This window comes from Anopheles marshallii, chromosome 2 (assembly GCF_943734725.1).
Source record: "Anopheles marshallii chromosome 2, idAnoMarsDA_429_01, whole genome shotgun sequence".
Classification (NCBI taxonomy): Eukaryota; Metazoa; Arthropoda; class Insecta; order Diptera; family Culicidae; genus Anopheles; species Anopheles marshallii.
This window is the reverse complement of record NC_071326.1, coordinates 49633908-49658472: the sequence shown is the minus strand read 5'-3', so window position 1 is coordinate 49658472 and position 24565 is coordinate 49633908. Positions and strand designations below refer to the sequence as shown.

The 24565-nt window shown below is 45.2% G+C and overlaps 1 protein-coding gene across 1 annotated transcript in view; it reads right to left on the bottom strand.

Moving 5' to 3' along the window:
• LOC128707261 (filamin-A) overlaps positions 1 to 21423 on the bottom strand; it is a 43074-nt gene extending 21651 nt beyond the window's left edge. The window contains exons 1-9 of the mRNA XM_053802213.1: positions 21123 to 21423; positions 14311 to 14797; positions 13794 to 13808; positions 11497 to 13038; positions 11174 to 11412; positions 10515 to 11081; positions 9072 to 10204; positions 8865 to 8998; positions 8631 to 8763 (exon numbers count right to left, since the gene is read on the bottom strand). Of these exons, the coding sequence (XP_053658188.1) occupies positions 8631 to 8763; positions 8865 to 8998; positions 9072 to 10204; positions 10515 to 11081; positions 11174 to 11412; positions 11497 to 13038; positions 13794 to 13808; positions 14311 to 14797; positions 21123 to 21408 (4536 nt within the window). The 5' untranslated portion in view covers positions 21409 to 21423. The remainder of the gene's footprint in view (positions 1 to 8630; positions 8764 to 8864; positions 8999 to 9071; positions 10205 to 10514; positions 11082 to 11173; positions 11413 to 11496; positions 13039 to 13793; positions 13809 to 14310; positions 14798 to 21122) is intronic.
• Between the last annotated feature and the right edge of the window lie 3142 nt (positions 21424 to 24565).

The window sequence follows — 24565 nt, the reverse complement described above, 5'->3', positions numbered from 1 at the left end:
ACCCTTAGAAACGGTGAATAACGGGCAACGAATTTTTCTCATCAAAAAATAAAATTTTTCGAAGTTCGCCTACGCTTCGCCATCGAGATTGCTAGATGAAGAAAACACACATACAAATATAAAATAGAGAAGGTACAAACAGTACGACGATCGAGCCAGCAACTCGTGGCAGCATGTTAAGAAAACCGCCTGAAGGTAGGCAAACTGCAATGATTTTGGGAAAATGCTACCCCGTTGCAATGCGCATGTAAATTGTGCGTCACTAATTGTATGTAGCCGGTACATGGGGTGACGGGAGTTACATGAAACAATGCAATTAATTTAATTGGCTCCATTTTCGTGGCATTTCGTACATTGGCGCTTCTTGATCGACTGCACACCTGTTCGAGTCGTCCTCCATAAAACTAGGTCAAGGTCACAGACAAACTCTCAACTGGTGAATTTCCGTGATAAGCTTCCGATTGCGTTTTCCATGTTCATTTAGCATGGTACCGAATAATAATAAAGTGCAAGTTTTAGTAAATAAGGATGATATGGAATGAACTGAAGACGTTTGTCTGTTCGAAATTTGCATGAATCATGATAGATCTGCTAGAAACTCTGTGTTTTCTCGAATACAGCAGAACATAAAAAAAATCAAAGAATAATAAATCACGTTTAGCTCTTAATTGTTGATTTCTAAGCGAGACTGTTGCCAACGAGTCATTCCTTACAGCTAAATCACAGATTTACATCAATCAGCAAGTTGATAAACACATTGCGCTCCTGCCACACATTCGTTTGTCAAGCAAACCTCTTCGACGGTGTCGAAATGGCTATTATATTCATTCTTATGATGCGAGAATGGAACGCATTATATCCGTTATATTTAGATCCAAATTTTATTTTTCTCCGGCAAAACAAGTTTGTAGCCCGGGGAGCGTGGCGTCGCGTCATGCCTGGGATTCTAAATCTTTCACGCATGACCCCGGTGTGCCCGGGACTAACGAACTGGCGCAATACTTGTGTTACTTGTGGATCTGTGGCATAAAATTAATGTGATTTGGTTGCCCCATTCGATCCAACGCGACGATCCAAATGCCGCCTCCACACGAAACAAACGTTGATGTGATCTTGGACGATGAAGCGTCCTTATGGACGGACTGAACCAGTTTCCGAAGCAGTGCTTGGTGGTACGTCTCAGTAGAATGTGCGATGCGTAATTGGTACGAGTTGTTGATGACATTTCTAACTCTGTTCATTAGTTTAAACGTTGCCACTGTTGGCAGTTGTGGAAGCATTTTTTAAATTTCCGAGGTAGGTAAAATCTATCCCAGCATCAAAATTTCCATCAACATGGGTATAGATTTAAGTCTACCAAATTGTTTAGAATTGGGATTTCATGAACACGAAACCATCTAAGCAATGTCCAAGTGCATCCTATCAGCTAGCAGTCGATTATCATTCCGTAAACATCGTAAGCCTATGCTACACCCGACCGCCCGCCCAACAGTGCAAACAATTTACAAGGACATGTGATTCGTATGCCAGAATTTTCTTCGCTCATTGAAACCCTGGCAAAATGCGCAAAATTTGCTGGCCCCAAATGTGACCACCTGTGTGAGGGCACGATGAACAACAGTCGCGGTCCGATCACAGTTCTCGCGTATCTTTCGGTATTGCATACATAGCAGAAAGAATCTAGCAACGTGAGTTGCGCGAGCGTTCATACCTTCCGTTCATCAATCTGTTTTTTTTTCATCGGTGGCAGCAACAGAGTGAAACAAAATGGCACCGTTGGGTGATAGCTCATTTAGTCCGTTCAACGGATGAAAGGCCAAGAATGGGACAATCGGAAAACGCGGGCATTGGTATGTTAGACGGGCAGGGAGCAAAACAAGCAATTAAGCAAGCATACCGTGCCGACTCGCGATTAATTATTCATAGAGCCGGATTGGATGTGCTGCTATCTTTCGTCAGACTGGTCGATTTGTAGATATTGCTGAAGAGGACAGATGAGTGTTATGGGACATAAGGCGAAGAACAAATTGCCGACAAATACATCACCCTCTTATTACAGTGGTTTTATATGAGATCGGACTGTTAAAAAGTTGTTTGCATGAAACATGTTCAGATTGATGTTTTTCCTTCCAACTTTAATAACGGAACGGCTCTTGGTGTAGTAATTCAAGGGCACTGTTTTCGATAAGTTTTATTAGGTTTTCTTTTAACGATAGTGGCACCTCGGTTGAACCTCCCTGGTTACGATATCGCCACTGCGCAAAAGCGGATTCGATAGGTTTTATTTTGTTAAAACACTTTTGTATGTAAATTTAGACACTTGTTTCCAGTAATGTTTTCACACTTCGCCCACGTTTCAACACTTCCCAGAAATCAATATGTAAACTAATTTGGGCGTTTATCCAATCTTTTGGAAAGAACTCTTCCAGAAAATCGTGTGTGCGAAAATGAACGACAGCTACTGTGTATAAATTGGACCATTTGTTAAAGTAAATTCACTCATAAACATCACATGAAATGTTTATAATACCTAGTTTGTTTGTTTGTTTTAAAATTTGTTTTATCCATTTTAATATTATGCTTATGTAACTTTGAGAATTATAAATAGAACAAATCTGTTATAGACTTTACGATTTTGTCTATCATACAAACGAAATGCAAACCAATCATTGTGAAGAGTGTCTTGCAATTTTTCAACTGTAAATTACCAATTATGAGAAGAGTAATTTCGTTTACGACATCATGGATTTACTTTTACGATTCCTGCTCGACGGCCGACGTGTAAGGAATGTTTTGAAATGATTAAATTTCATCCAAAATCCAAACCACCCGCTTCTTTTGCGCCACTACTGCATGCTCTCCCGTCACGTCAAACGTAAGCGTTTCGCAGGAACAGCGGTTTCACGGTCTCGAAAATTCTTCAATCCATTCGGTTCGTTTGAGCGGAAAAGAAATGTCCATTCGTAACGGTTCGTTTTTCATCGCATCTAAAACCGGAGGACCCCACAAACGTGACCGACGGCTAAATTGGACCATGTTCGCATTTCACTCACTTGCTGGAGGAACCGGCCACGCTTAGGTAGCACAAATGAACCACCAAAAAAGAGCAGCCGCAGCTGTGGATCTTTGCTGCGTAGCTGTAGGATGCAGGCAGAAAATGGTGGACACGACACGTAGTTGTTGTACAAGTATCACACCACAATTTACAACGCCACGTAATACGATGAAATCATTTTGAAGTAATAGAAACTTATACTTTATTAGATTTCTAAAGGTAATAAATAGGAACTAGTACGGCGAATCGTAGGTAATGAAAACAAATGATATAATAATGATAGCACTTTGAAACTGTTGGACAATTGTAGAATTTTAATGTAAAAAAAGTATTAAAGGAATTTTTTATTGCACTGACTTAGATATACCAATAATCCATTTACCAAATTGTTGCGTATCCTTGCAGCACACGGTCACACGTATTGGGGTAAAATGTTGTACAAACTGTTTACAGCAGAGGCTGGAATAATTTGACACCTTCTGCGGGTACTACGAGCACAGGCGAATCAATGAAAGGACACAAATGCACGCTCACTAACACGTTATCATACACGATAAGAACTGACACGCTACTAGCTTGATCACAAGGCAGAAAAACACACCGTGCGTACCACCGGTTCCTGGCTGTGTGTGACTTTACCTCTGAAGCGTCCAAACAGAAGTGCGGTCGATGGTTTAGCTCCGATCAAGTGCGGCGTATCTCGGCAACAAACAACACGCCGCTGGACGGTGCTGATCGCTATTGTTTGGCAGGGGTGGGATGCGGCGAAAGCTGGCGAGACCCGCAGTGTTCGGGTTGCTGCTCGCGGGGAAATTTACTACATGCGGTCGAAATAGTTGCCCCGACCGGTCGACGATCGTGACCATTCGTAGGGTGGAAAAATAAACGTTTCGTACGTCGCGCGACACACACACGCGCTTCGTTTCGCTCGTTCGTTCGTTTGGTGTTAGTTTTGCACACTTCGGGTATGTTCGGGTGCCGGCTCAAGAGGACACCATTTCCACGGCAGCGCCTACTCTTCACGCCCACCGTATCAATCCCTGCGAACGTTCAAATCATATCCACCGGAGAGCGCGTGCCCGGTAGCGATCAAGCGATTGGAGATCGTCATGGGATGGTGGACATGAGCACATCAAAGCCGCCCTCGTATGTTAAAGTGTATAGGAGTCCGTTCCACAGTGACATGAAGCTCCATTGCATGGCAGACGGGCAGGGATGTTGTCAGTAGGCAAAGGTACTTGGTGGGAAAAGTGTAATAGTTCACGTAGAATATTAGTCGACGCGTTTGCTCTAAGCAACCTCCAATCTCCGTGTGAGGACTCTCGCCAACATTACTAGGTCATTGAATTAAAATGAAGCTCAAAAAACCGTAACATTTTGCAAAACGATCTTGCTGGTATGCGAAACCTTGAACCGAACATGCAAGGGAAGTTTGAGAGCAACCGTTAGCATGTGAAATAATAAACTTTGTAACCTCTCAGACCAAACAACGACCTGCGTCCAGGTCTATGTGGTTGTTGTTGCATCAGTGTGGAAGGGCTTTGTGGAACTAACTGGGGTATTGAAGCTGGGGATTGTTTAAGGAAGTATAACACTATGTTCACTACGTTATTTGACGTAAATGGGTTGTATAAAAATAACTTTCATTGCTAAAATATTTTTGATTGATATTCTTCCAAGGGTAAAATGTAAGGGGGTTGTGAAGCGAAATTATTCACATTTCCACTGCCTGTGGAAACTAAACCATGATCGTTTTCTGTTTTGGGCGATCATAAACAAAAACGAGGTAAAATTTGCAACTGCGAGTTCCATATTGTTTTGTCAGGCTTTGTGTGTTTACTAGTTAAATCAATAAACGACCTTTCTTCGACGTTCGATGATGGAGGCGCATGGTGTTTGAACATCGTGGGGGAAAATATACAGATGGGATCGTAGCCTAGTTCGTCCACAACTAGTAAACGAAAAATATTTGTTACAAATAACTGAAACAATGAATGTGTTTCTATTGTGTTATTAAGTAAAATCACAGCTAGGGGGTCAAAATGTGATAAGGGTTGCTGTAGCAAAAAAGAATAAGAGTTACGTAATAATGTAATGCCTGCAGTTGCTTTGCTAGATGTGGGCGTTAACAAAATAGGAGAATTCGTAACAGATATACAAAAGATTACCACAGGTAATTTACCACGAAGCTGTAGCTGACAGGGTTGAAAGTTTGTACTAATTGTTCAGCTGTACGCGCTTGTCTAAAGCCAAGCGCAGAATGATTAACAGTATCTTCGAATCGCAGGGATGACGTAAACAGACTAACGCTAACAAATCTCGAGGATTAGATTCGGTTAACACGTTGCTAACGTTTAACCGCAGTTGACCTGAAGTGAATGCGTGTAGTTAAAAACCTGTACCGTCCACTTGCGATGGATGCGTTAGTGCTGTTCTTTTCGACACACCGACAGCTTAGCTGCATTTCGGCCGTCCAAACTCGGCTTTTGAGGAAGTCCACGCCCAGCAGTACATTAATTACGAGAGGCGAAGCATAGTTGGCGCATTTTCGTTCCCGTCTGGTGGCAGCACGCACCGAAAGCAACAGGCACTCTGCACTAATTGTCGCAATACATGCGTGATATTCGGTGTCCCATCTGGTGGGAAGAATTAACTTGTACACGAAAATTATGTTGTTCAACCCAATGCGTGGAAAGTACGTCGTCTCCTCAAGAATCACTTCACCGGTGAAGCAGATTGTTAAAATCCGGCTCGACAGTCTTAATTGTTCACTTTAAGACCGCAACAACGTTGATGTAACGTACATCTGCCGCATTCAAAACCAAGAGCCATAAAGATTTATGTTCTTTATCTTAACAGGTCTCGCATCAATTTATCAGCTAATTTCTTATGTAAATGGTGGGTAAAGTATAACATTATAATCTTTTTGTTGAATTTCACTCCTAAAAAATCGGATACCCATAACCATAATTATCATTATTCAAAAGAGAAGCTATTCTAGCGCAACTCCTTTTGTGTTGTAATAAAATTTATTACGACCGATCGCTTATTTCCATTGTTATCGGTGCTTCGTTCAGTGTACTACGTAAGAATAGAAATATTAAAGTGACAGCTAGGTATTATGTAGCCAAGAAATTTCTCAACCATAATCGCGGACCACCTACCTGCTCGTGCCTACTTGCCGACTCTGTGCTGTAGACTTGTAAGGGTAGAGATAGTAGCGGAGATCGAAGCAATTGATGCCGATCATTTTCTTTCGAGAATATCTGCGCTGTGTGCGTGTGCTGTGTAGCTAAAATGCCGAGATTAGCGTGCAGCATTCGTTTATGATTAGCCATATAAATATTCTCTATACACCTTACAAATCTAGCAGCAACATAGTGGCAAATGCGGCCGAGCAGCAGGGACAGAAGATCACAGTTTTTTTTTATGAAACAGAGAAGCGTTTGTGCAAAGGTGCGTGCAGTCAAGTGTAAACTAACCTACGAAAATGGATGATGATGAATAGGATGATGGTTGATCGCCAGTCGGTGCACATGAGTGGGGGTATATTGCGGCGCCACTTGACTAACGGAAGAGTAGATCATTCAGATGAGTTTTTGAGTGGATCTTGTGTTCCACGGACACGCAGAATGAATTGCGACCGTCACATGGATTGGACAGAAAAGCACAAATAAACAAACAAACACATCACGTTTCCTTATTGCGTGAAACAAGGGGAAGATGGATGATTAGGTAGCTTTTTTTTGCTGGCTTCGCACAGGACTGGACACATATTTTTCATGCTAATTGAGTGCCGTTTGAACGCAAGTTGAAGTGTTAATACATGCTTTATACATTATTCATTTCAATTTGCTTCGGTGTACGTTTAGCAATAATTCAAACACAGGAATGACCTGTGTAATAGACAAACTATACCTTGTCCAGAATAGCAAAGCATTCAACATTGTGGATCCTGTGGCTAGGCTGGGCTGTTGTAGGATAGGTGCACTCAAAGCAGCAGCAGGAAATGGTGGACAGCGGTCCATGCTCTTACATGTTGTGCAAAACATCGTTTCATCCGCAAGCGGATGCAACATCAATGAAAAGAGACACTTGCCACTTGTCGGCCGCCTGATACGACAAGCTGGCGGTTTACAGGTTTGCAAGATGCGGCCATTTCCACGCGAAAGAAATGCTATTTTTGACACACGACGGTTCAGAGGGAGGTAGCTGGCCACGGTTGGATAGGGGATGCAAATTTGTAGAAGAATGGCACACCAACTGGTGCCATCCCAAGCCGTCCGGGTGCGGGTGCGAGCGGGTTGGCGCGTTGTTGTTGGGGGGATATATGTAAAAAAATTATACATTTCATGATTTATTTTCATTCAGAAGATATTTCTTCTTGACGCACGCGAATCCCGCCCGGCGAGCCAGGGCGAATCGCTAGTGGCCAAATTGTTAGCGTTGCGACGCAAATGGTACAAGAGCAACGTATGAGCGGTGTGTGATGCTTGACGAAAGAGAGTGTGTCACATGGCGTTGGAAATCGTAGTCACCGCTTTGTGTGCTGGGCGAAAGTGAAATTCCAATGGAAGGGATGATTTGCTCGCGTATGCTTTACACTGGTTCGGCTCATTCATGTGATGAGCGAAATGTTTCAACGAAATGTTTGTTCAGGTGGATAATAGTACATGTTACAAGCATATAGTCAAACATAATAACTGTTGCATGCTTTTTTTTGAATGTTTTGTTTTTGCTTAGCGGTATCAAATTGCATGCAATTGTCAAACAGTGGCAGCGTTGAGCATTGGCTAGCAAAGCAAAGCGTTATGCTGCAATGAAATGTTTCTTTCCAGTTCAGTGTTTTCCACGTGTAAACAACACCGTGCCGAAACCTTTGTATTCCACTAGCGAAACAATAAGGAATAGTGTACGTATGTTTGCGTGTTGCGTCATTTAACGTTTTGTTTTGAATTTTGATTTATTTATATCCACCACTACATCCAGGCGTTTAACAAACAGTAGAAAAAGGTTGTCGTAGTTTTGCATGTGCATGTATAGGATATAAATTCCAGGAAAAAGGGGTTGTTTCCATGGCTTCATTCAACACACGAAAGTACTACACACTTCATGGAACGCAAAAAACAAAGCTCAACTAAAAGCTGGCCCACGAGAACTTAAAATGTGAAATGATTTTTTTTTGGTATGATATTGTTGTACTTTAGCACTTTGCACACTTTTCTGTTTCATAAAACAATGTATAACCACACGTAAATGAACGTCGTAAGATAGACGATAGCTTTTCAATAGTTAACATGCTGTAGGCAAAATAAAAAAAAATTCCGAACCCCCCGCGTCATAAATCGAACAGAAGCGATTTAAAAAATAGGTAAGAAAATACGGATAATCACAACGCTGAAACTCACACGAAAATTTTGCAAAACCCCTTAACCCCCCTCCTCACATAGTAACTGTTCAATAAATATGACTAGTAATCATTTGTAGCGTTGTCGTGACTACGGCAGATGCCTTGAATAAAGAGATGGCAGCATATAATAAAAAGAAAATGGAAATAAGGCATGGCTCAATCTACCTTGATCGTGAACGTTCCGTTCGGGATGTGTTGACCGCCAAATTTAATGTCCAGATCGTAATCTCCAGGATCCTTCAGCACGTAGAAAATGTCGAAGAACCCATCCTTCTCGATGATATCGATATCTACGTCACTGTGATGGAAATCGAAGTGAAGATCGTTATGAGAATGAAGGGAAGTTTACATAACAATAGTGCGATTGGCGTATAACTCAAACAGTCAAACTCAACTCACCTCGCTTCCGAGTGAGAAACAATTTTACATGTTACTGCGCCAGTTCCTGCTTCCCTGGCATCGACGGCAAAGTGATTCTTTTTACCGTACTCTTGGTTGACTGGAACGGCTTGTACCATTTTGCACTTATCAGCCTGCGCGAAAGGAAAACAGATGGTTACATATGGCTTTCAAAAAAAAAAACGTGTTTAAAAGGGATTAACTCACCTCTCCCGTAGGTATGGCTTGCAGTAAGAAGGGCGAACCCACTACGTCCTTTCCACCGCACTTAATACTGACATTGTACGGGCCACATTCATCCGGTACGAACGAAACGGCATACGTTCCATCGGGTTCCTGTTCCATTTTCGGTACCAGCGGTTTTCCATCCGGTCCCTTGATACTGACGTTGATGTCCTCCTTGGCTTTGGTCTTGGGAGCGTCGATCTGGAACTTGGCCGGCAAGGAAGCGGGCAACGATTTCTTTGTTGTCGCATCACCATACACTTTGGCGGGAACATCATTAGGTGTTGGTGAAACGGTCATTACGAACGGGCTGCAGCTCACATCCTGGTCCGCGAAACGTACGTTGGCTGTAATAACCGAACCTTCCTTAGGCGGCATGTACGTAACGCTGTACACGCCCTCGCCCTTATCCTGCACCTGAGCTGTGATTGGTTTGCCCTCGGATGAGCTAAGCTTTACCGCTATCTTTCCCGGACCAGCGCCACCACAATCGATGAAAAAGTTTGCCGGCACCGCTTCGTACACCTGTCCGTGCTCGATGCCGGGACCGTACACCTTCACCATCTCCGGGCGGGTCGATTCGTTTACGACCACCCTGAACGGTGATCCGGGGATGTGCTTGTCCGCAAAGCGAATTGTGATGTCGTACTCGCCCGGTTCCGTCGGCAAGTACTCAACATCGCACGAACCGTCACGATTATCGGTGCAGTTCATTTTCGCTTCGGACGGGCCCTCGATCGCCAGCGACAGTCCACCGGCACCGGCACCACGTGTTTCCACCGTGAACGTGGTCATTTTATCGGTGAGTGCCCCTTCCAGCCCTGGTCCGTAGGCCCGACAGCGGCTCGGATCACAGCCGGACTTTACATTCACAACGAACGGTGATCCTGGCACGGGAACGTTATCATACAGCAGCTCAATCGTGTGTCGACCCGCCTCGAATGGTGTGTACATGATGCGGAACACATCGTCGGCTGAGTCACTAGGTACCAGTTTGCTCGGTATTTCGTTGCCCCTCGGATCAAAGATGTTGCATGACAGCTTGGATCTGTCCACATCATCACCGACTTTGCTCATGTCAACCAGGAAATCTGTAGGGGCGTTCATCACCACACCTAAAAGTATGCAATGAGCGTCATATTAGTACGGTTGCTATATTATGCAGCATGATAATAGATCACACGAACACTTTAACAACAAAAAAAGAAGCAAAACGTCATATAAGTAAGTACAGTGGTAGGAAAACATATACAGTACAACCAAACATGCATTCAAACAGCAGCAAACAGTACATTGGAAACACAGCTGCTTCATGCGTCTGCGTAGTGGACAGCAGATACGTTCCGGTTTAGACCAAACAAGGTTATTCGTACAACGATCAGCGAAAGCCAGCGCAACAGCAAACCGAGTGCATGCGCACAATACCGTGTGGCTGAATGCCCATCCCGGAGACGCGTATCTTGTTTAGGTTCGGCTCCGGCACAATGATGGCCTGGTAGGGCGAACCGGCGATATGGTCATCGTTGAACGTGATGTTTATCGTATAGTCACCGATCTCCGTCGGTAGGTAGGCCACATTGCACGTTCCATCGCCGTTATCGCGGCAGTTGATTGCCGCTTCACACGGACCTTCGACCGTTACGCCCAGCCCGCCCTGACCAGCGCCGCGCGTATCGATCATAAACTCGGCCGGTCGATTAATGATTCCCCGCACCAGTCCTGGTCCGCTGGCCTGCACCTTGCGCGAATCCGACCCGACCAGACACTGCAATCGGAAGGGCTGCGGTGTAATGGGTGTGCCACCGAAGCTCACGCTCAGCAAGTATTCGCCCAACTGGGTTGGGGTAAAGTTCACCAGAAACCCTTCGGCGGTCGGTATTACGTGTGCCTTTACGCGATTACCCGAGGGACTGGTGATGGTAACGGCCAGATCCGCCTTCCCGATACCATTCGTGATGACGCGGAACTGTTGCAGGCTGTTCAATGGTGCGGCTAACGATTGTGTTCAAATCAATTTGGGAATGCTTGTTTGAACATGAGGTAGGTTGCCCTGATGCGCTGGTTGTTCATGCAAAAATACTTACTTGGTTCTAGTCCGTCCACCTTTATCTTCGACACATCTACCGGCGGCGAGACAGTGACTTTCGGTGACAGCGGCACCTTTAGACCACCGTACAGTAAATTTGTGGAATACGTGCCCGCTAGTGGCGGAATCACTTCCACCGCGTACGTGTTATCGTTGTTGTCGATGATGCGTACCGGTATCTTCTGTTTCGATTCTTCGTGCACTAGATTCACCTCCAGCAGTCCGTTGCCGGCAGCCCTTTATGGCGCACCACCCGAAAACAGAGAGAAAAGATCGTTAATTTTGGGACCTTTAAATAACAATGCGTGTTACCTCCGTTACCTGGCATCCACGTTGAAGTGGGTAGCCGCATTCGGCTTGACACCTGGCTCCAACCATGGTCCGAAGAACTGCACCTTCGATGCGTCCAGTGGAGTGGAAACGTTCACACGGAATGGTGACTGCGGCACTGCAACGCCACCGTAGTTCACCTCTACCGTGACCGGTTCAGCTGTGGGGGCGGTATACGAGATCTTCTTCGTCCCGCTCTCCGTTGGTGTGATCTTGTGCGCAATGGTGTTGGAGAAAACGTCGTTAATTTTCACCTCCAGCGGTGCCGAACCGGCCCGAGTAGCGTCGACGGTGAATTCCGTTGGTTTACCCACGGTCACACCTCCATTCTTTTCCACGCCCGGTCCGGTCACCTTTACCAGCTCCGGGTGGAAGTCGTCTGCCTTCGGGAGCACTTGGGCGATATGCGGGCTCTTCGGGATGTCCTCGTTGTCGCACAATATATGCACGGCGTACTCGCCCGGTGCGGTCGGATGATACTTGACTAGTGCGGAACCGTCCCCATTATCGTGACATTCAATTTCGGCTTGCGAGGGCCCAGCGATACTGAATCCAAGATTTCCAGTTTCGCCGTTCGTCTCGACGACAAAACAGGCCGGTTGGCCAACCATGCCCGATTTCAGTCCAGGTCCATACGCCACAATGGAGGTGTGTTTCTGTGGCCCAACCGTTACCTCGAACGGAGACTTCGGGATCTCCTGACCGCCGTACAGTACCAGGATTTTGTAGCGGCCCTCCTTCAGTGGAATGTATTGTGCCTCATACGTGGTGGCATCGAGTTTGCGGATGCTGTGCTCCGGTACGACTCCGCCTGGCCCAAATATCTTCACCTCTGGGATGCCTTCTCCAGCACCTTCGGTAAAGATGCGGAACGTGACATCGTCGTCGTTTACGCGAACACCGACCGGCTGCAGACCACGCCCGCTGGCTCGAACCTTGCGCGAATCACACACCGGGGCAACGCGCACTCCGTAAGGGCTTCCGCGTATCTGCTGCCCGCAGAAGAACACGTTGATTGAATGCAGTCCGATCTGTTTTGCCGTGTACTCGCATCGCCACTGGTCCGTGCCGAGTTGGCGGAGCTTTGCTGCTACCGAGGTTTTGTGGTTTGCGGGATCGAGAATGATCACCTCTGGAGTACCCTTGCCGGCATCTTTCGTCGTGATGTCGAAGTACGTTTGCTTGCCAACAACAACGCCATCCGGTAGCAGACCGGGCCCACTGGCTGTCACCTTGGATGCATCGCCAGCTTGACTTTCCACCTGCACTTCGTACGGACTCTTCGGGATGTCGCGCCCGTTGAACTTCACGTACACTTTGTGCTGTCCCTCCAGCTTCGGGATGTACGATACCGAGTACGTCAGGTTCTTGTCGTTGTTGAAGCGGCAGTCCACCTTTTCCGGATTGCCGTTTGGATTGTGTACGGCCACATCAACGTTGCCCTTGCCAGCGGAGAACGTTTCGACGGTAAAGTTAGCTGGAGCTCCCACCGTTGGGCCAGTTGGTTCGATTCCTGGACCATATGCGCGCACCCTATAAGAAAGGGAACGAAACGAAGAGTTTTGTTAATGTGCAGTTGAAACGAAATGCTTTAAGTTAAAAATTACTTTTTGTTTGTTTGTCGCACATGTTTCAAGATATGTATTTACAAGAAAATCACACCTACACACACAAACGAACACGCGTCAATAGAGGAAACAAAGAAGACGACTGCGCAAGGAAAGCTGTTTGGTGTAAGACATTGTTTGTGATTCAAAGAAATTTAGTGTTCCAAATTGTTCCGATATGACGTTTTGTAATCCAAATCCAGCAATCTTCAACGTTCCTCGTCAAGCAAAGTATAAATATAGAAACGGAAGAGGCGATGTAACACTAGCAAAGTCGTAAGCGTTTATCATTCATTTGCTTACATGAATAACGTATGGAATTGCAAAAGGTACGATTTTAGTAACGAAATGAACCGAAATAGTCATGATGATGATGTTTGGTGTGTTGCGCAGGACATTTTAAGGTGGCACATAAAGCTAGTATACAAACAGGCGCCTGGTGACTAAGTGTGCTTTAGAAGGATTGTTGCATAAGTGTGTTTGCCTTTTTCCTCAGATCGAAATGTTACTTTTGGACCAACAAAATAAAAATTAAATTCAGAATGATGTAACGCGGCAGAACATTACAAATACTTAGCATCGTGGACAACGAGCAGCGGAACAGACAGATGGTAACATCAACTAAAGTCAACAAAATAACACTAGTCCTAGCTCTATATTCCTTTGCAACAGCAAACTTACCGCGGTGGTGGAACACTGCAATTGTAAAAGGTAAGTGTGCATAATACATCGGAATTGTATAGTCGAGTAAAGAAGGGTAAAAAGAAAAAAAGAGAAAAAAGAGAAAACATAAAGAAAGATAGCTACAACACTGATTGTGGACGTAGAACCGCAACCAATCGAAATTGTTGGACTACGCTTGTAGCTAGCATGTGTCTGATGGATGTTGAAAGACTTTACTAAAATGGTAGTTGGAAAGGTCTACGCGGGCTGTTCGTACGACAGAGGAAACATGGGATGGGAGCGATGGAAAACAAAATAAAGTCAGCAACAAGAGACACAAAACCTAGATATCAGTGTACTACCAGTTACGTCCAAATGCATTCCATTCCAAATGATTTTGACTGCAAGTAAGAGCAATTACGAAACTCTCTGCAGGAAAGCACTCTTTAGATAACTTTCATGGTTTGAATAATGAGAATCGTTCCAAAAAGAGAATGACATTCCCGTGTTCCGTTCCTGCTGTACCACAACCTACCTGCTGTGGTTGGTGCGGGGTCTAAGTGGAGCTCCTGACTTCAGTTTCGCGTTCGGGTATTGGGACAGATAGGTCATCATGGACTGCTCGTCGATGTTGGGATTCACCATTTCCTCCGGTCGAATTAGTTGACGCACGTTCAGCCAGTCATCCGCCAAGCCCATCGCTTCTGCGGCATTTTGAACCGCGTCTTTCGGGTCCCACATCGGCCAGTCTGGGCAGAGACCAGGAGCAACAGCGTCTACCAGGGCTCCGACAGCCTTACCATTGGTCCAGTCCGAAGTGAAATTATTGATGGGTAGATCCGGTACCAGCCGGTGTATCCAGTTCATTAGCCGTTGCTTCGGTGAGGCTCCATTTCCGTTGGCCAAGTTGTCTCCATTTTCGTCCCCTTCCCACATTGGTAGCGAGATGGAGTAATGCAGAATCAATGTCCAAATCAGACCCATAATCAGCTTTAGTTTACAGTCCACAATGTCCGAAGAATCTGAAAGGTGATCGAATGAGACAGTTATTAACAGTAATATAAACACCTAAACTATGGTTAATAGTTGTGTTGCGACGAAACGTTCGACGCCCCTGGCGTTGCGACACCCCTGGAGCGGTGACAAGCGACAGAACGAAACGTAAGTTAGTTATCAAGTGAGGAAGCAGTGGTGAAGAATAGGTACGACAGTAGGTGAGAAGAAATTGTTGGAATTGAAAGCACTTCCACTGTTGAATAAACGTTAGAGAAAATCTCCCACAACAAGTTGGGCTAAGGATAACTTGTCTTTAAAAAGGATGCTGGACTGCTGATGGTAGTCATGGATGTTGGTGTATATAACTTCACTCATGCGTGTTTAAACGGCATCTATCCTGTTCTGTGTATTTTTTTTTACATAAATTGAATAAGATGTTACTTATGGCACGATTAGCCACTTTAGAGGGCATCTTTACAGGGTTTTTTTCCTAGCAGAGAATATTGGTTCATCAAATTGACTTTGACAAAATCTGATTCGACGTAGTGCTTCTGGATGTCACCTCAATTAATCCGTTGTATAATAGAAGGGACTACTGTCTAAGCGTACGTTTAATACATAGACACAGATATAATACGGGAGACTGCTCCCTTCCCAACTCCAGCGTCAAATAATTGAAGTTCAATGGTCCAAGGAGTTTTAGAAATGTTGTGCACCGAGATTTGTAAGTAATTTGGAATCAGTATTGTGGTTGAATTAGTAAGCACGAGGACTCATGTTACTGTAATGTATTAGATAAGCATTATATTACCATAAGGACATTACATATGTTAAACATTTGATAATTGAATTGTAACCGACTTATAACATGCTAACCTTATCGGATCTTTTTCTTGCAGAATTTCAATGCAAAAATTATGCTAAACAATTGGAAAAAAGTCTGTATCAAAATTATCCATTCAAACAACGTTTTGAGGCAGCAAAGCTGGTTTGCATAACATGTGCCAAAAAAACCAACATTGCAGCAATTAAAAAAAATCGTTTTAGAACCAATTTGCACCACAATATGTTTATGTTTTCATTATGTCCTGAAATAAAAGCATGAGCAAACCAACGATGATAGTTAACTCACAGGAAAGGATGTAAAAACCGCTTAGAACAATCGCAAAAGGCGCTTCATGGCACCTTCCCTTGAAGTCAATGCTAACCACATCGAGTGGTGGCATTCATCAACTGTCAAAAAAGGGGCTCAGCGTTAAACGCACACATCGTTATATTGGCAGCTGCGAGACTCATCGTGAATTCCGCCAGCGGTTCGCAGGTCTGAGGTTTGTCTTTCTCGCTGCTTTTGCCAGTGCATTAATGTGTGGCAGCTTGCGAGAGGCTCTAAATAAAAAAAAAACCCTACTTGTTACGGATGTCCGAAAGGGAAACGGTAGCGGAAGGGATTAGTGCTGCAGGAATCGTGCGGGAAGTTGGCACGTGATGTGGAAGCACTGTGCACACGCATACACTGACAAGATAGCCGGAACAACGCAGAAATGGCACTAATTTTCCTTGGAAGCCTGTTTTGCCTATATTTAGCATTTGAGTCATCAAGTCAGGGTTGTCTCTTGGGCCAGCTTTGGTCACTAAGCAACGACTGTGAACGGTTGCGGACCAAAACTACCCACAAATCGTGATTATGCGTATGCTCGACCTGATGCATGGCCACGAGCCCGTCTTACACTGTGCCCATCTTGGGGGGAAGGCACATTGGCACATAAACATTCGCAGTCGTACAGAACGCATCCCAACACATCGTTGGCGTCGTGGTTGGTGCGATCGAAAGGGAAAGCGATCGAGACTAGTCTGTGCGAGTCGCGGAACGTGCTTCACATGCGTGCCTTGAGCAGAATTAACCCTTGTATGTTTTGGTTTTAGTACGCACCTTGTTGTGGTTTAATGAAAGTGTTATTTGTTATTGCAAAATTTTAATTAGACATTGATGATGTTGGTGTGTGGTTGCTCTTACGCTTTTTATCCACTTTTTAGTTAGTCGGTGGATTAATAAAAATGATTTGATAACATGTTCTCACCCACAAAATAATCATTTAGTGCTTCCAGAGTTAACGAATGGGTAAACCATTATGAAGGGGGAACCACAAAAGCAGCGCAGCGAATGTTATTCAGACGCTATCCGCAATACCCTTGATCTAAGGGTGAACGTGTTTGGGATGTACATTTACGGTCTGCTGCACTGGCCGGTGCAAGAGATCTGCCGTTCTCACATTGTAGCCATAACACTCGCTCAGCAACCATGGTCCCTCCCCTTGACGGTGCTAATGGACATGCATACTTTATATCATCTTCAATGTAGCAAAAAGGATGCAAATGTGCCATGCCAGTTTCCTGTTTCAATCACTTTTTACACACTCTGCTTTCTGCCATCAGATTTCCGACACGTTGCGCGTACGTGATCAGAACAAGGGAGGAAACTTTCCTTCGATTACGTCACCGGGCGCCGACAAACGGTTCAAGATCAAGCTGTGGCGGAGCGCGCGTGTTCGTGCGGAGCGAAGTACATCCACAATGCCACGAGCCCCAGACGAAGAGGCGAAGCATGCCGCTAATCGGCAGACCGGCATCTCGACACCGACCCCTTCTACCGGGGCCTAAAAAAACCTGTTTGAGCGCATCGTTTGCGCTTCGATTGGACGCTGAGGGCATGTGCGGGCTGCATCCAAATATGAACGCTATATATCCCATTCCCGAGCTGCCGATGACTAGACCATAAGCGGCAAGGCCAGCACGAACGATGGTCGCTGCTGATTCAGTTGCCCCGGACAACCGGGGGTGCGAGAATCCCAAAAAAGGTAGAGAAGTTTTATTTTATTGGGTTAAGCTTACCCCGTTTTATCTACGCCCCTACTTCTGTCATTTCCGATCCAAAGTGTCTTCCCCTGTCTTCCTTCTTTTTCCACACTCTGTCCTCACTCCTGTCACACCGTTTGATGACGAGATCAATTCAATGGAAATTAGTGCAAGGTGGCCGGGACCATCAGGGTGTGCCGTGGAGCCGAGGGGTGGAATGTTGCGCATAAATTTCACGCGTATGCTCACGAGACGCGACGAGTAGCCGCAAGTTTCATGACAGTTTTTGAGCCAAATCGGGACAAGCTGACCGGTTGACTGTTTTTTTTTTTAGTTTGATGTTGCTCTGGAATGGAACGTTTGGTTGTTTTTACAATGCGGTTGTAGTGGACCAATACACCGACAAAGGTTTTTTTTTTACTGCGCCGCTCCCCGCCGGTTGGGGAGAAAATATAGCACAACCACAACATTGTGTCAAGCAACCGTGGGGGGGCTATTTTTACTTTCCTCTCGTTTCGATCGATTAATCAATCGATCAAATTCAAAACTTTCGGGTGCGGGTTTGGAAACGAATGCAACGGTGACTGCTTAATTTTACGCTCCACACTGATAATGATTGACTGTCAATCATAATCTTCGTGCCCGAACTCACACTGGTTGGCGAGTGGCAACAATTGATTGTGCAGAATATTTGTTGTTTGGGGCTCCCATGCCCAAGAAGGAGAAAAAAAGTACCACCATATCGCATCATGCAGCTGCTAATGGAGATGCCCGATGGCGTCAGCGGCAGCGCATTTCATCGCATTTGATTAAACGTCAAAATGACGCCATCAACCAAATCCGTTCTGATGAGCCACCAGCGCGTCAAAGTTCGCAGAGTGACCGAATGTCTGCCGTCGTGCCGAACGCATCGCGCCACCGCACATTATCGCGCACTGACTTCGTTGCCGCTCGGAGCCGGTGCGATCGAGTTACGATCGACGATCGTCCAGCACGAGTTCGACAATCTTAAACGAAAGGCAATATCAAATAGCACGCTCGATACGTGTCTCCACGCCCAACGTGGAGCAGTTGCGCTTGTGGTGCCGAAGGACAGGAAGGTGCATTTTAGCGGAATGCATCAGACGCCGCACCCGTTACGAGCAAAACGAGCATTTTATTCAAACAGCCCAGAGTTTCAGTGTTGACTGACGGCGTGCTAAAAGGGAAAGATTCATGCATGGTTGGAGGTTATGTGCTGATTTGCCAGTTACAGTAAGCACAGCGATGGTCGATGACTGATAAGGTGCTGTGCTGATGTCACTTAAGGCACAATGCGCTGAAAGCAATAATGGCAACAAAAAACACTTTTCAAAGGTTTAAAAAGAATTTTGCCTTGTTGTAAACTTCGACATGTATAACGCTGTATGCATATTACTCAGGCATGTTATGCACTATCCATAATCGGAAAGGTTGATGTAGTTGTTTGAATGCATATTAGTTAAATCATCAATTAGGCATCAACATTTACGACACGATTGTTAAAAAGAGCAACTCATAAATGGCATATCAGAACAAATGTTGTACATTTTTAGCATTCGAATGAATGAACTGTACTCGAGCAGCTTCCAAATTCCAGTGTTTACCCATCGCCACGACTTGCAGTCGATTAAAGCTTATGACCATGAAGTGCATTCCGACAAGTTTGTGGCATTCGGCCGCCTTTTCTCTAATTGCGTCGAAGCCACACCGAACAGCGACGGGCGCAGTGTCAATGAGCCAAACAACCGGTTACCAAAGGTGTGCGAATAATTCGTTTCTCTTCGACAGTTTGATTATTACCAGTTGCTTTGATTCATTCTATACCGTTCGTCCGTGCATGGAGGCTTTCTCTAACTGACACTGAGCCGCAGTGGACATCATGTTGGTAACCGGAGAGCACAAATTTACGACGCGCCGGTCCAAAGTTAGCCGCAATCACCCGTATATGTAAGTGTCCGCAAAGCGCTTAGTTTCGCTCGATTCACCACCTAGTGAAGCGATAAAACGCACCACTAATTAACCGAGTTATTTGTAAAACAACTTGCCACCGTCACGCCATCTTCGCCCCGGGCCGTTGCGTTTTTTTTTGCCGCTGCCGTCGTGTGGTTTTGGGTTGACAATCCCATAAACGATCAAACCAATGTGACACACTTGATCTATCTCGTTTGCTAACGGTGTCGCACCATAATGTTCCCGTCGATGAGAAAGTGCAGCTGAAGAGTACTGAGCACTTTCATCGTTCGCAAACAGACGAAGAAAAATGTCGCCCGAGTTCGTTGTCACCGAATCGTTGAAGTCTACCGTTTCGCTGTCGGCCGGCACGCAGGTTCCCAGTGTTTTCATACACCAAATGGCATCCACAGTTTGTCTGCAAAACCGCAAAAGACCGCTAAACGCCACCAAAACGCCGACACAAAGAAAAGCTTGCAAAACGCTTCTCCAACGCCCGAAAACTTGCGGGCTCTGTGTTTCATTCCTTGCTTGTTTTTTTATTTTTGTGCGCTAAACTTCGCTAACCATGGTCGTAGTTGGATTGCGTGCGAAGCTGTTGAATGCGAGCGAAACAAACCGGCCTGTTTTTGTTATTATACACTTTGGTGGATCGGTTTGCTGCCACTGTTGTGGTGGTGTTGCTATGAAAAGCAGCACAACATTCTGGTACCTTGCAGAACTTCGCCACCCATCCTTCCACCTTCGCCGTAGCCAATCATTGTCATCATCGTCATCATCCCTCCCGTCGGGCAAAAGCAGTAGAGGCAACAGTTTGCATAGCGCCATTGTATGTGCGGCGGCATCTAGTGTTCCGTCGCAAGGTTCTTGTAAAATGACTTCGTCCCAATATCATGTTGTTCGTATTCTTTGCCCATCCCATCTTCGCGTTCTCTCTTCGGGCATCTTTACGGAAGAATCGTTTTACTCTCGCCCAGCTCGACACGGGAAGATGAACCGCTCAATAATGAAATTTCCGCCAGGGGTTGGCACGTACTTGCAAAGGCACGTGGAAGATGCGCTCAAACAGGTTAGACCAACTGTGCGGCGGACACTGGAGCTTCTTCACAGTGCCCATCCACCCAAGGTGCTTGTTTTTGGGGCTTCACAACACAACAGAATAAAACAACACCACAAAACGCACCCGAAAAAAGACGCGACGGGAGCATAACAATGTTAAACGGAAGAGTTTGCGTTGTTTTAAACTGTACCACTGCTCTCTACCTTCTCTGCAGCAAACTCATTTGTGTATGTGTGTGTGTGTAAGTGGAACTTTTGAAACTTTGGCAATAAATTGGCAAAATGTTGATCGCGGATTTCCCACCACTTCACACAGAGAAGTATGCGAGTGTGCGTACGAGTACGCGATACTCGTTTTGTGCACAATCTGAAGCTGATCAAATGATCGCAGGGGCGAAATGAATTGCGCGTTGTATGGTAAAAAAAAATGTGCCTCCAAAAACTTATAACTACCTTTGCAACACTTACCGATGTTGACAATTTTGATACCCTCCACCTCGAGGAACTTGAGCGCGACGGACACATTCTCCAGCTTCTGGCTGCGGAAGGTGGGCCGCTTATTGTGTTTGCTCATGCGCTTCTGTGACAGGACCTCGATTAGCGCGATCAGCCGCAAACCGTCGGACAGGTCGCTCTCGAGATTGGCAATTGTTTGGTTGATGATCTTCAGGTGCTCATTGGCCCAGCGCGTGAACGTGTTTTGCTGTATTCGCTTCCACTGCGCGTCTTCGGCCAGGTCTCGTTCCGCCTCCATCTCTGCCTCCTCGTCCGCGTCCGGATCGTCGTAGTCGCGCGGTTGCTGCTGCTGCTGCAGTTCCTGGTAGTACTGCGGGGTGCCCTAACGCCCGTAATGGTCGCAATCGAACCCAAATTGTATCGGGTGAACGGGAACATAATAACAGCAAACATCCACACGGAACGGAGGACAAAGAAGAAGGAAAAGAAATATAACTATTAGCACATGTATTTTTTTTTTTGTGGAAAATCTTGGACCATATTCTGAAGCAGACAGAGGGAAAAGAATTAGTGTAGCTCTGCGGGGAACATATATGCACAAGCATTGCACAGGAGGGCACAAAGAAAAGTGGCGTCGTCGCTTGGTCGTTAGGATGCAGGCATTGGCGGCATTTCTATATTATCCTGTGGATGGCGTCGGGTTTGTTGGGATATGCAGCAGGAGTTGATAATTTATAGCCTTTTCGCTAGTATTAATCGGAATTACGTTATGGCAGGGTATTGCAGAAACGTTGTGAATTGTGTGAGCATTTTTTCAGACTTCGTTTTCGCATACTTTTGAAGTGGTTCGGCTCTGTTCTACAGGTGAACCTGTTTCATATTTTGATTTTAATATCATTGTTAGTGAACTGTACAGCTGAAACTCCACAACAGAGTTCTTTAGAGCATTCATGTAATTCACTAGTGAAATGATGGCGAAAGTTTATTTAGTTGAGTGATACCGATTGCACTGATCCTAAGGTGTTGTGTTGTATGATTCAAACAACCATGATCCCACATCCTGTACGAGGAAGTTCAGAGTTGGTTCAATTCAAGGTTTGAGAAATCCGAACCATTCCGTCACTACTGATTCACATATGCACAATTGGCACAACTTTGTAGACAAATTTGGCAAGGTGTGTTGAGTCACAAAATTTACTCCAAACGTCCGCGCATATATTGTAGATTGGGGAGGGATTTAAACAGAATTTAATGACTCAACGGATTATTTCATCGCAATTCATTGAATAACTGAATCAGAATTGTTCAGACCTTATTCGTTTATCTGTACACCTGCTGTAAATCCAACATCTGCTGCCCTGAAAGTGGCACATTATCAGAGTTTGCAGAACTGCATATCAATAAGACATCACTCTGTCGACCATTTGCCTTTGGCAAATGATATGTGTTTGTGTGGTAATAAATATTTTATTCCTATCTTTTTCGAACCGCTTCATCAATGCAGTGTTTTGGGTTATCGTTTCAACATTCGCGTCGCTTATATGACCGACTTTACAGGTTACAGGTTTTGAACGGGGGATGGTTAACTTTTTTGATGAACTGTATTTCATCCTCCCCCTCCTCCCCCATGGATGCATATTTTTGCGATAAAGAAACACAAACTACTGAAGGTGTGCGGGTTTGGGTTACCTTTTTTTTGTGCCACCTTCCAATTCCAATCTCTGATGTTATTCTTTTCTTCTATAGCACCCTGTTCCCTCATTCTTAAGGTCTAGGTTCTTCTTTTATGGGAAGCGTTCCCATGTTATTTTGACTATAATTCACTTTGTTCCGGTACACCCGAGCTGGCAGGGGAGCAAGGCCAATGCAAACCGCCGGTTGTGTGGTTCCGCATTTAAACACCGAAAAATTGCCACCGGAGCAAAGCTTTGCAGGGGTGAGAGTTTAGTGATGAGATCTAGCACAGAATGTGTTTTTAGCTTTCAATGGTTCGTCAATTTATGCTCGACAAAGACAGCGCTAATTAAACCTACGAAACCGTGCCAACCGTTGTTGTTCTAGAAAAGGCACCGTGGCACTGGAGAGTACACAATTTTAAAGGTGGTAAACTTATTTTGCCATGCACTGTACACGATGGTTCTTCAATCGTTCTCCCACAGATTCCGATCACATTTTGTTCATCTCTTCGCACTATGGTGTGAGTGTATGTGTGTGTGTATGTGTGTAAGAATATACATTTTTATGGTCCTCCCCATTCCTGACATCCTGTTCTCGATGGCTGCGAGCAGAGCTCGACACTGGACAGAACAGACCGCGTAACCGGTCTATGGTTGCTAAAGTATTGGAGCCACACACGTAAGCCCACGGATCACCGCGAGGAAAAAAAACTGAATCAACCCCAAAAGGCCGTTCTTTATCTTTCACTTTCTCGAACCTTTTACATCAAGGCGAATTCTCCGGTGGCTGTTCGGCCTCCCGCAGTACATCGAGCCGTCCCTTGTTGTTTCCTCTTCACTGCACAGTACGAGCCACAAACACATGCACACGTGTCGGAAATAAATCTGCCCTGCTCACCGGTAAACACGTACTTGAGCCCTGCATAGAACGATCAGTAAGCTCCGTGGCATTTTATCTCACTGCAGCTTTCTTTCGCGTGATTTTTGCCTGCTACAACTGGCATGATCTGTAATCACTTCAACCGGAGGCACCAGCTCCATGTCAAAGCCTCGTTTTTGAGCCCAGATCACTTCGGTTCACCGGTAAGTAGTATGTGTTTGTTTACCTTTAAGCCAGCTGCTGCCACGCGGATTGTTGATGTTTTCAGTAGCTGATAAAAAACGATTCACCTGCTTCTGCGCACAGAAGAGATACGACAACACATACGACCGGTCTGCTCACAACACGAATGGCACCAGTAACAATCACCCCACTAAGCTACGCAATCGAGCAGTATCGATTGGACAACAATGACCAGGATTGATGATAGCACTATCAACTGCAATGGTTCAGGTCGTAAACGCACCTCAGCGCATAAAGAAACGCTCGCGGGCTTCGGAATGCGGGCGTACGTCTAGCCAAGTGCGTCGGTTCGCGCTGCGCGGCTCTTTTTGAATGAAGAAGAGAGAGCAGAGAGCATAATAACAGCCATCAGGCTGCAAGATACCATCACACAATGGGCAACGGCCACACGAAAGTGGGGTAAAAAGGGGACATATTAGGAAATTAGTAGATTTTATACTAACAGCACACGGTTTTCATATTCATCAAGTTCATTATGAAGAGAATGTTGATATCATTCTCAAAACATCGCATCGCAGACCAACTCATTCAAATTAATAATTTATTCATTAATGTTACTTATTGTGCTTTAAAACAATTGAGCAATGCTTCTGCTTATGCTTGTAGACTAAAACAATTACACACATTACAATACTTGTATTATAAATCATTAGCAT